At 33.4% G+C, this 12,755-nt stretch overlaps 1 protein-coding gene across 1 annotated transcript; it reads left to right on the top strand.

Annotated features, from left to right (window-relative positions):
- Nucleotides 1-523: 523 nt before the first annotated feature.
- LOC142358097 (uncharacterized) lies at nucleotides 524-7,413 on the top strand. The gene is made up of 3 exons (XM_075409563.1): nucleotides 524-1,872; nucleotides 2,855-3,466; nucleotides 6,231-7,413. Exons 1-3 carry the CDS (start codon nucleotides 927-929, stop codon nucleotides 6,692-6,694), a joined length of 2,022 nt encoding a protein of 673 aa, XP_075265678.1. The 5' UTR covers nucleotides 524-926; the 3' UTR covers nucleotides 6,695-7,413.
- Nucleotides 7,414-12,755: the final 5,342 nt, after the last annotated feature.

Raw genomic sequence — 12,755 nt, 5'->3', positions numbered from 1 at the left:
GCGCTCGGTTATGTTTTTTAGCCAAATAGGAACGAATGTGGAAACATTTTGTTCCTTTTTTTGCAAATTAGCAAAATTTGCCGGGATCAGCGACAATGCAAACATCTGCGACCAAATTCCGTTCCTTCGTCACTCTTTTCGTCACGTTCGTCACCTTCAGCAAAACAAAAACTGGCGACTAAACCCCGATTTGTTTTGATGAGCACCGAAATCAAAGTATTTAAATTAATTAAAATGTCCTATATACTAAAATTTGAGCCTGCTACCCTGATTCGCGGTTGCTTACTTTACTGATCCTAATACAGGTGTGCGCAAAATAGCGAATTTGCCGAGTATATATATATATATATATATATATATATATATATATATATATATATATATATATACTCTAGCAAATGTGCTTTTTGCCATGAAATGAAGTTCATTTTGGTCGAAAATTGATCTAAATTTGACCGCAAGAGGAACTTTAAAAAATCGAAAGCACATCTAAATTTTGGCAAAAAAACCTCAAGTGATTTTATGTCGCACTTTAGCTTCAGAATTATTGAGCAAATATTTAAGTCGAGCGTTTTTCTTTCCAACATTTTTGCTCTTCATAACTCATTTATTTAATCCTTTTGTTTATGTATCACTTTTATCTATTTCCAGTTTCTTTTGTTGAGTATGGGTTGCCTACCCTTGTGCATTTGATTATGAGCCTCGATCTCTAATTTTTTTCTCTATCTCTCCCATAATTCAGTTTCTAAATTCCTAAATGGTCCTAGGTTTCTTCTACTGTATTTGTAATTTTGTTATGAATTAAATCACCAACACCTTGAAAACTGTAGACGTTCGCTAGTTACGGGGATTGTGTGATTTAGAGTTGACAATTAAAATCTGACAACTGTGTAAAATGACTGCATCAGAAAGAGAATTCAGCTGTCATGGTTGATGAAATTGACATGTTTCGCTTTTTGATTCCAGATAAAATAAATGACGAGTTGAGCAAAAATAAATGGTGTTGGATAACTTTCACTGAAACTGGAAGTTTTTATGTAAATAGGAGTGATGAAGATTTTTATAAAAAGTTCGACAAACTTGAACATGAAGATTTGACTATTCTGTTTCGAAGCGCAAATCACATCAGTACCATCACAGGCACAAATATTGAGAAGGAAGAGTTTAAAGGGCTTCCGTTCCCATCTAAACCAGTGTTGCTACCAGGTTGCTTCATTTCTGCGCAACGACAGATAGAGTTAAAATGTTTTGACAGAATTGAAGATGTGTTAAATGTTGGAGAGAGTGAGGAATTCCTTGGGAATGGTTTCACAGACAGACTAGTAGTAGTATTATCAGATGAACTACCTACCGATTTCTCTCTTAAGGAGTTGAAAAAGAGATGGAATGCAACTGAAATGGTTCATTGTAGTGACAGACACGATTTAGATTGTATTTCTGGTTCAGAGTTCCAATCTGTCTTGTTTATAATCAACTGTGGAGAAGGCACTGTTTTAAGGAATGATCATCTGACTTCAGTTGTGTCTAGAGCGCAGTATGAGGTGGGAATCATTCTAATTAGAAGTGACCAATCTGGGTTTGAACAAGTTAATCGAATGGTATCATTCTACCTGTTAACCACTAGAATTGATCATGCTGTTTTGTTTGATCAATTAATTAGCACTACCAACAAATCCACACTTGTTAAATGGTTGCAGCCAACAGACACAAACAATTATAACTGGCTTTGGTGGAATATACGAATGGAAATTCATTTGGAGAAAGAGAAGGAACAGATGATGAAATGTATTGAGAGACAACCAATATCTGTTCAATTGCAACTCTGTTTTGCGTTTTACCAATTGTACGAACGGTACGAGTTGCTTCCTCGTGGTAAGCTCAATCGTAAGCGCAGAGGCAAATTTGCAAAATCAATCTCATTTTAACTTTGATGCCTGTGGGTAGGTGTTAAATTTTTCTTGATAGAAGACACTTTACACGGATCTTTAATCGTTCCCCCAACTGATCATGACTTTTTTCTCAAGATTGATTTTATAAATTGATGCGCCTAGAAATTGATTAGATAGTACAACTTTGTGTGAATTATGTTGTCTCGAGTTTTGGATAAAAGACAACAGTTACAACAATACTTGCAGTTTTTAAAAGAAATATGGCTTTAGTGACGCTGGCTAATAGATACAAGGAAAAAACTTTCATCGGTATATTTTGATGTAATACGCAAATGACCACAATGAGCCTAACAAATTACGAGCCAGAAATGTGGCCAATATCCACTTTCTTTTTCATTGTACTTCATTTTAATAGTTTGTTACTTTCCGAACATGATTTTAAAGTTTGGCAGTTACTGCAATGTAAATAATTGATAGAATGGGTTCATTTGGCAGGTTTTTCTGCTGTAGGTATAGGGAATCCTGGCAGGTAACTTGTTGCAAAACTTGGGTCGAATAGATACCAGTTTTTTAATCAGTGGGGGTAATACATTTTAAATTACAATTGTCTTTTTTTTCTAGAGTACATTTAGTAGAAAACGGCTGAAAAGCGGTTAGAATTCAAATCTGTTATTCTACTTCCCATTGCGAGGTTAGGATCATCTCTGATTGGAAAAAAATATATAAGACTCTGGTTACAAATGATTCATTCTTACTTTTGAAACCGCTCGAAAGCTAGATCAAACAAAAAGTAATAAATGTTGAAACCATTTTTAAACATTTTTCTGGACAAAACTTATTCTAGGGCATGCACTAAGTAGTATTAAAAATAGGTACCAGTTAATGAATTTTTACAGCGATTGCCGCTCTAATTGCAAGTTGACAGGAGTTAATGTTTTATCTGATGCCTAAAATTTTGTTTGCAGACTTCCGTGCTTGGCGTGATAAAGTGTATGATGAATTGGACAGTATTGATGACCGAACAATTAGTGAACTGAATCTGCTCTACTGGAGTGTTCAATCAAAGAGTATTCGATCAGTGAGATGTTGTGTGGATCTACTTCGAAAACGGAATCTACTCTCAATTGAAATTAACAAATTATATCCAAATGCAACAATACTGCATGTGATGATGGACAGATTCGTAACTGAAAGTGAAATCAGTAGGTTGCTGCTCAATTGTGATGAATTAGAGAATTGTTCTCTTATTCGTAAATTTGAAAACAAAAACGTCTTCGAAAGCACGCTTTCAAGAGTCAATGGCGATTTTTTTGTGGCATTATTCTCCAATCTGGACAGAAGTGATTTATTCTTCATGGAGTATCTTGGCTTTGAGAGCGGAGAGAGTGAAGAAAATATAATAGAGAAGTACAGACCGTGGGGAGGGAATATACTATTCAATGTTAATAGAATGGAGAGTGTGGATGCAGTTGAATTAGGATTGAGAGTGTTGAAGAGATACGAACACATACTCAAATATGAACTCAGTCGGATAAACGAAAATGGCAAGACTGTTCTTCAGGCTGCGTTTAATTACAGTTAGTAATGAAATTCATACTGTGGCCCTCCTCTGTATGTTGTATTGTTGATACTTTTTAACTGAACATAGAAGAAGTCAAGCACTTCGTCCACTGAATTTTGTGTGACAGATATTTGTTATCATCTAAACTAGAATTTTCTCAGATAGTTCATACCTGAAATCTTGTACGTTGTTTAAACCATAATTATGGTTTCATGATAGCAACAACAAAATACTCTCTTTGATACACTTGCACAAACGAACTTATTGTTCCGACCCCTCATGAGGGGGGAGGAACTATATACTCAAATGTGTTTTTGTTCAGACAATTTTGGCCGATCGATATAATAATCGTAGAGAGTTGTGAGTGGTATGATTAGAAAGCCCGTCCAGCGTAGGACATAGAATTAAAATATTTCTTCATTTTTTGCTTTTTATAGGGAGTTGTCGAGTTTTAAAGTTTTATGAATATTAGACGTATTTCAGCTGTTCTGTTATCATTTTGAACAAAATTTCGTCAATTTTGACCAAATTTCTGTCAATTTTCATAAAATGTTAAAATTGTTAACTGTAGTGTTATAAACTTTATGTCTAATGATAGAGAAGGATTGTCGAATTGTACTATCCGTGTTGTTTTTTGGCTAGAATTTATGCTAAATTTTTCAAAATTCAGACTTCGTCAAAAATGTTATCAAATTTGCTTTTTTAGCCCACGCGCTTTAAATTGGCTGGAAGTAGACACCTTAAACTGCGTCCAGTTTCTTCTTAAGATCACAGAAGAGCTAGTTGTGCTCCCGCTGGCTTTGAGATTCTTCTGGAATTGTAATTTTTCCCATTTTTTGCAAATTAAAACTCGATAATTATACAAAATGCATTTTTTATTTTTGACAAACTGAAAAATTTTCGTCGAATTGATCTATTTTGCAACCATTTCAACAATTTAAAGTTTTGCTAGACGCACAGCAACATCTGGACTGACCTTGATCTCACTATGGATCCTTATGATAAAAATTTTTTAGATTTTAATGGGGCGCAACCTTTTTTTCTATTTTTCCGCTATGTGAATGTTTTTTATGTAAATTACGGAAAAGAAATTGTAATCAGGGCAGAACTAATGACACATAATATTTAAAAAAAGCAGACCCAACGAGAATTAATTATGGTTTCGGAGTTAAGCTCATTTTTTCTATGACTCTGACAAATTGTTTTCGTAAAAATTCTATGGACTTCTTTCGTTTTGCTTTCATTTCTTATAGTTTTTGTAGCCCAATGACATAGTATAGTTAATTTTTACAAAGTATAGGGAACCTGCTTATGATTTTCGTCGACTACCTGTGAGTTATATGTTAATGTCGGTAACGGTTTTATATACCACTAATGGTTTCTTTATTTTGGTACTACGCGTTTTCAGTTTTTCTTTTATTTTTGTTCTTAATTGCATGTTTTATGAAGTCATTTTGTTTCTTTGTCAAATTATCACTTTATTAAAAAGTTCAATTTTTTAAAGTAGGCATTGTAGGAAAAGTGTACATCGTTGGAAAACGGCCTAACTGGATATTTTCGTTGTGTTTATTGAATAGTTTATGCTTTTTGATGCTTTTTGGGCTGAAACACACTTTTTTGTGGTTTTTTTCCTTTGCCTATGTTTGTCTTTCTTTTCGTTCTTGTGCGCCGTGAACCCGATAGCGATTGATCTTTATTGCTTCATCAAGACGTATAACTCAACCTAGTTAAAGACTTCAGTTTATAGTTGTTTGTTTTAATAATTTCTAATTAAAATTTTTAAACAAAGATTTCTTTCATCTGTCTACTTTTTGCTTTTCTTTTCGTCGCCATGTAACTCAATCTCACTCATTAGAAGTCTCTATTAGTTTTGTTAATTCAAACAATTTTTTGGCGCTTGGCTATACGTTGTGGCTGATTGCTTCAACCATTTACTTTGATAAAAAAAAGTTTTTGAGATTTCTGTGCTGTTGAATTTTTGGGTTTCTTCTTGTGGTCTTGTCCAACCTTTACCTTAATTTTGGTAACGGTTTTAGCTTCAAACATTGGTTTCTGGTCTTTGTAACTGCGAGATTTCATCAAATGTTAGATTTTTATATATTTGTATTTCAAAAATTTTTGGATTCTTTACAAATTATTACAATAATCGTTGATCCCATTGACTTTGAATTTTTTGCGATGGAAAATTGGCTAATGAATTGTCTCAGTCGTTTCCTATGTAGATATAAATGAACATTTTAAAGACTTTAGTTGATATCTAATGACATTAATAACCGTGAAATTAATTGTTTACAAAACTGGAAAATTTTTTCGAGCTTCGCACCTATTTGCTCTTTTTTCCGACCTGTGAACCAGTTACATTGAGGACAGGTCTCATATCTTTCTAATGAAGTGTAGGTTAAATTTTTTGTTTTGGTTTTTATCTGATGCGAGTTTGATTTTGTTATGATTTTATTATGATTTTTCTTTGAGACATCGAGTTTTGGTCGTAAATAATATTTGTTGTTTGATTTTTATTATTTTTCTTACTAGTAGTCCTTTTATCAACAACTTTCATCAGCCCTCCAGCGTGGCATTATCGTATTGTGTTGGTTGTTTATTCAACGATACGTATGTTTTTGAAAGTTTTGTATCTCTTCATCATTTGTATCCGATTAAGTCAAGAAAGTGGATGAGCGGGGTCGGAATTTTTTTGTGCGTACGCACATACCGAGCCTCATTGTTCTGATTGAAGATCATGCCTATAGATACATCATCCCTATATTCATTCATTTGTATAGGCTTCAGAAAGGAGGAATTTATCTTGGATATAACGAGGTTACTCATTGAGGCAGGCTTCCCCAACAACCTTCTGCTGCATGAATGTTATCATGATGACAACGAAAATGAGAGTGAGAACGTGTTGGATACTGCTATCAGGAAAAAGCGTTGGATAATAGTTGGGTATCTGTTGTCAGATGAAAAGAGGAGGCACATATTCATGGTCAGTTACAAAGGAGACAAGTATAGAGATCTGTATCGAGATGTGCTCTTGGAAAATGCGAAACAATCACTATCAGTCGATGAGAGGAAAGAAATGGATAAATTGGTTGGATTACTCAGAGAAAGAAAACGCGTGAATAGCATTCCAGCCCATTCTTTTCACAGTGATCGGAGGATTGTAGTTGAATATCTATCCTCGGATCAACACATCCATGTTACGCGAAAAAAGAGACAATTATCGAGATCGCTTCTTGTGGCTTGATAACCGATCAATACCAATTGATGAGAGGAAAGAAAAGGATAATTTGATTGAATTGCTCCGACGAAGAAAACGTGTGAACAGCATCCCAGACTTATATTTATTTCACTTTGATCGCAGGGGTGTAGTAGCGTATCTATCCTACAATATAGAGAGGGAATATATACTCACGTAACGTCACAAAGGAGACAACAAACGAGATTTGTTTTCGGGTAGCCTTGAACAATCATTATCAAGGGATGAGAGCGATGAAACGTAGTCCCTCCCCAATTCTAGTACCTCAAGATCATCGGATGAAGGAGATGGAGAAAAATCATGTCAAAACAGCGCGTAGAAGATTGACAGGTTTTTTGACAAAAAGGATTCATTCACAACTCACGCAGAGAAGACAAACAGTAATTCAAATAATTAACGAAAAAACAAACAAAACACAAGTAAATCCTACATTACAAAACTAAAACCACATCGTACTGAGTATATATACTCTGCATGATCGCTGTTCTCCGCACACATGTATTAATGAAGTGATGCTTGATTTTTTAAAAATTCACCAAAATCCTTATGAAAATTAACAAACGTTAGTGTCTTTTTCACTCACCTGATCAGTATTATTTTTTATCTATTTGCTTGATTATCTGATTTGGTTTTCTCTAATTTGAGAGAGTCACCTTTTTCACTACGTTCTAGTCACTTGTATTTCTAAAAATAGATCTTCTTCGTAATTGATGTTTTTAATGAGCCAGAATTTTTTATCAATTCTCAAAATGAGAAGAGAACGTCAAATTTAGGTCTTTTTGTGTTGGTTGAGACCTGTCGTTAGGTGTTATGTTCCCCAAAGACAATAGCTGTAAAATGAAATTTGGAGAAAGAAAACTTTTTGTAAAATTAGAAAAACAATATTCGAAATTCTCCCTTCCGCACTGTTTACGTCATCTATTAATATTAATTGATGTTGTTTATGAGAAAAATACTAGATTTTGAGTCAATTGAGATTAAGGATTGCTTATTACAATTTTTGTTCATTGAAGTAACCCCTTCTCTTCGTCTTTTTAGGCGTCTCTTAGTCTTCCTTTCAGCCAGTCTAATAACATCTATTTTCACATTATGCATCCATATCGTTTTTCAACTTTTGTTAGGACATTTGATTTGTAACGGCCAATGTAGACAAAATATTGTCTGCAGTGGTCCAAAGCAGAATTATAATTTGAATCACTGACATTGTTTGAAGCCTGTTCAGTAGCTAATTGCTCCTATTTTGTTAGGCTACCAAAATAGGTCCCTGGAAGCTTCTGAGTCCATATAAAACATTTCTTTTGGTTGGTTAGGGCACATAAATTTTTTGTAGTTTTCAAGTCATCCATGTATCTACTTTTCAAACCAATCTATTTTATTTTGATCAGATAAATAAACAAAAAACGCAGATGAAATAAGATTCATAAACTGTTGATCTGTTGTAATGATATTCCCTGTTATGTTAACCAAGTTAATTGATTTTGCTATAAAGAAAATTTTTTGATCAGTATGACATTCGAGACAGGGAAAAAATCACAATAAGAACGATTCAACTACAACTACTGAAGTCAAAATAAGTTTGAAACACATCAGTTTTGAGCCTTATTGCGCTTTTTGTCGAAAGTCTCTTTGGTTATTATAAATTAATTGTTATGTAATTGTTCACTAGTACACAGCTGTACTAACAGTTTCTTTTCGGCTTTATAAGATTTCTTTTCTTTCTTTTCACCTGCACATCTATTATACAAGATAACATTGACTTTCCTAATGGTGAACTTTTCATTTGGTTTGCTAAAGTTCTTTTGAAGTTGAATTCCACCATTTTGTGTGTTACAGCCAGTTTATTACCTGTTGAATGACTCAAGAACCAGTGCCTAACTTTTGAACTGTAAATTTCCTGTCATTTGAGAGAAAGACATTTTTGGTTTGGTTTACTAAGGGTTAATAAGGCTCCTAAGTGTCTGAAGTGTTTGATGACCGCATGACATAAGAAAGAAGTTTGTTACCTCGATGTACAAAATGGTATCGTTATTGAGATTGCCCTTTTTTTTCTCGCGAGATTTAATAACAAAAGACAACATCAACGCATTGTAGGATACCGTACTCTAGTGATACAAAATGTGTCTTTTGGTCGCTGGTCTGAACGATCTTGCTGCGGTCTTGACCACGAGTAACAAGATTTTTTTTTAATTGAAATCAAAATGGCCTAATTGTACACATAATTTTACAGGCTTTTATAGTCCGTATCAGTAAAATTTACAGAACCATCCAGATTTAGATAAACATATTCTGATAGGGAATAATTTACAGCTTGAGTATAATTTAATTTTGTACGCTATTTAAGTAGATCGTTCAGAACTTCAATTTCCAGGCATTTTTTACGCATTATCTTAAATCGAACATTTAGAGCAAAAATAATACTTGCAGAGTTCAAACGGTGTTCTAAGTAGCTGTTGGTGCAATAGGGTATGAGAAATGGGAAATATTAGAATAACGATACAAAAAAAGTCGTCATATTGATATTTTGTTCAGAAATGCTTGTGAAAAACTCAATTTCAATGAAGTTATTGCCAACTACGTTGATAAAAAATAATTCTGACAGGTTTTTCTCTTTAAATTCATATCCACACAAAACAATCCTCTATACATGAACGCTTTAGCCTGAAAATTCAGAGGGAGACTCCTGTGGTCATACGCGAGTGCATCGTGTTACAACTTACATTGTACAGCCGAGGCTCATATCCAGAAAGCAGACATGCATCATACAAATTGTCTCTGCCGCCTTTAACACCATCTCATTCTGAAGGAAGAAATATAGATTTCATGTTCAGAAGCGTCAGTTCTTTGGTAAATAGACTTTCTTAATAACCATAATCAAAAACTTTCTGAAATTACCTTAGACCAAAAGAAGACATGGTTGCTCTGAAGGGTTTTGTGGTGAAGAGATTCGGTTATTTTATGTACCAACTTTAATTTAGGTTTTTAACAATAATTTTCTATCAGCAGTCTCCCTGTGGATAAAAATGATTGTTTTTAACTGGTAGGTTTAAGATATGGTTACTTAATTGTTCTTTGGAAGTCAGTATGGCAAAATTTCTCCTAGTCAGCTAACCAATGATGAAATTCAAACGAAGCGACGCTATTTGAACAGAACAAATGGGAGGGGAGGGGAGGGGAGGGGAGGGGAGGAACTATAATATACTCCAAGAGTTTTTTGTTCAGACAGTTTTGGCCGATCGATATATTTATCGTAGAGAGTTGAGACTGGTATCATAAGAAAGCTCGTCTAGCGTAGAATATGGAATTAAAAAGATTTTTCTGACTTCTGTTTTTTTTCAGGGAGTTATCGAGGTTTAAAATTTTGAGAATATAGAGTGAATTTCGTTGATTTTATTCATATTCATATTGACTAAAATTTCGTCAATTTTGCTAAAATTTGCATTTGCTTTAAATAAATAAGGCTTATTGAACGTTGCTTATTTTTATCTTAATTTTTTCAACTTGTTGCTTAGTGTCAGCAAAGGAAGAATATTGCTCTTTCTATCTATTTAAAATTTAATCTCTTTTGTGGTTTTACCCTTTTAAGTTATGGTTTTTTGACTTTGATACTACTGGATTTCACATTTTCTTTTATATTTAGTTATTGGCCACTTTTTCAAGTTTTTCTTAGTTTTGTCAAATATGTGTTTGACCATTAGACATCAAATTATTGGCGTTCAAAACAAGGCACAATTGATAATATTAAAACCCTTAAAGATATAGAATATGGTTTCCAAGGCTTCGACACTACTTTCTCGAATAATTTAAATAAATTTTTAAATTTTGTCCTTAACTGTCGTTTTTACTTATGAAATTTCCTGTACAGTGACCCAGTTTCATTGTTTTTGCCTGGAAGAAAAGATGAGTCGATATTCTGTTATTAGTAGATAGCTGATGGCTTTAGTGACTTTGTTTATTGATTAGTGATAGATTGATAGTCTATTGATAGTGAATTGATTATATTAAAATCGCCAAGATATGGATCAAGGTTTTAATGGCTTCGTCATAAATTTCTGGAAGAACTTGAATGAATTTTTTTTAACCTTCGTCTTTAACTGTCGTTTTTACTTTGTCTTTTAAGTCGTATGAAAATTTCTGTACGATGATCCTGTTTAACTGATTTCTCATTGAGGAACAGATGAGCCGATATTCTGTTATTAGTAGATAGCTTATGCGTTCACGACTTTGAAAAGTATTGTTTTCCAAAATATAAAAAAAAAACACTTTTTAACTTCGCAATCTTGTTCCATTTATTTTCTTCTTGTTACCCAGTCTCGTTAATTACAGGCCAAATAGGACATTATTGTTGTCAAGGGAAGGTGTCAAAAGGGATTTGTGTTACACAATCTAACGTTTTTAAGTGATTCCTTATGACTATACAGGCTTCGACACGATTTTTTCACAAAAAAATGTTAATTAACTTTTGATTTTTGTCAAATTTGACGTTCTTTTTTTAGACGTACGTCATATTCTGGATAGTTGCAGGTTACAAGTGCGTCATTTGGAAGAATAAACAACCCTATTTAATGATTTTCTGTTGTAATTAATGGCTTTTTATCTTTGAAAATAATTTTTTTTTCAAAAAAAGTATTACCTAATTTGGCATTTTTTTCTTTTTTTATGTACTTGTCACCTAGTTTCACTAATAAGAAGTCACATATTACATTATTGGTTTTCGATGAAGGTTCAATGGAACATATTTTGGGGGGCAAAGTATGGCATCACGGCTTCAAATCATTTTTTGGCAAGTGTTAATTGTTTTTTTGTTTGTTGTCTCTTTGCTATTCATTTTGTAACCTCACAAAACATTGAATAACGACAGTTCTTAATTCCCCTGTATAGAAGCATTTGTAATCATTAACCTAAAAGTTTTTTGAGTTGATTTGTAATGGTTCTTATTATTCTGAAAACAATTGTTTTTAAAAAATTTAGCAAATTTTTAAACTTTATTGTTTTTTTGTTCTTTATTGTCTGATTGTTACCAAGCCTTATTATGGACTGGTCCCATATCTGTTCTGGTGAATTACAAGTTATTTTGTTTAATTTCAGTTTTATCTGACGCTATCTTGATTTCCTTATTAAGTTTGTTTTTAACTATTTTATATAATGTTTTTGATCTAATTTTTTTGGATCAATTTGTTCGGAGTTTAAAAAGTATGGGTCATTTTTATGCAACCCAAAAAAATTAGATTATTAGTGACAAACAGCTTTCATGGACTCCAGAACGAACAATTGTAATGAACTACAGTTCGTACTCGAACTGTAGCTCATTATAACATTGAACAAAATAAGAGAAAATTAGACAAAAGCACAAAAAATTTGACGAGTTTGTCAAAGTCACCTTTTTTTCAATCTGATGGTCTCTATCAATTTGAGCAAAACTCACTACACAAAAATTATGCGTCCAACGTTATTTGCATTTGTCTACATTATTTGTTTTTGATGTAGTACGTTTGTTTGAGTAACTGTTAGATTCTCAGTTGGTTTAGATTTGTTATTATCTAGGGCGTTTAATTGATTTTTCTGGAGTTACGGCAGCAGTGTTTCCAGACTTTTTCAACGGTTCAGTGAACGCAAATCCTCAGATAACTGATGGGGTATGTTTCAATTTAGTTGGATATTGTTGCTTCTTTTAGTGTACTGCTTGGTCGCTCTAGTTTTGATGTATGTAGTGCGTGACTTAGTGGACTCACAAGATACGATTATATTGTGTCTTAATTTTTTCAGCTGCATCAGTTCAATGACCCTCTGTTGCAGTGACTTTAGGTGCCGTATTTGGGTGAGTACCTGAACGAGTAATAGTTGACCTGACATTTACTCTATCTAAGATGTAAAAAGGATTGTTTTTGAGTTACGGCTGCATTATTTCCTGTTTCCTCGAACTGTCGTAGTTGTCAATACACTATTGTGCTCCCAATAACTTTTGGTTTTGCTCGCTTGATTTTTTTTTTCAGCTGATCGTTTGTTTGCATCCTGGCATTTCTAGTGTGTGACTAAATTACCTAACAAGTAA

The sequence above is a fragment of the Convolutriloba macropyga genome, unplaced genomic scaffold, assembly GCF_964194025.1.
Source record: "Convolutriloba macropyga unplaced genomic scaffold, txConMacr16.3 SCAFFOLD_6000, whole genome shotgun sequence".
NCBI classification, from domain to species: Eukaryota; Metazoa; Xenacoelomorpha; order Acoela; family Convolutidae; genus Convolutriloba; species Convolutriloba macropyga.
This window is presented reverse-complemented; position numbering and strand designations above follow the sequence as displayed.

What these genes read in the sequence shown, in the direction of transcription:
- LOC142358097 (XM_075409563.1), top strand. Translation starts at nt 927, where the DNA reads ATGGTTGATGAAATTGACATGTTTCGCTTTTTGATTCCAGATAAAATA. An exon ending in GTACGAGTTGCTTCCTCGTG is followed by an intron (nt 1,873 to 2,854) that starts GTAAGCTCAATC and finishes TTTTGTTTGCAG; the next exon opens with ACTTCCGTGCTTGGCGTGAT. An exon ending in TCAGGCTGCGTTTAATTACA is followed by an intron (nt 3,467 to 6,230) that starts GTTAGTAATGAA and finishes TCATTTGTATAG; the next exon opens with GCTTCAGAAAGGAGGAATTT.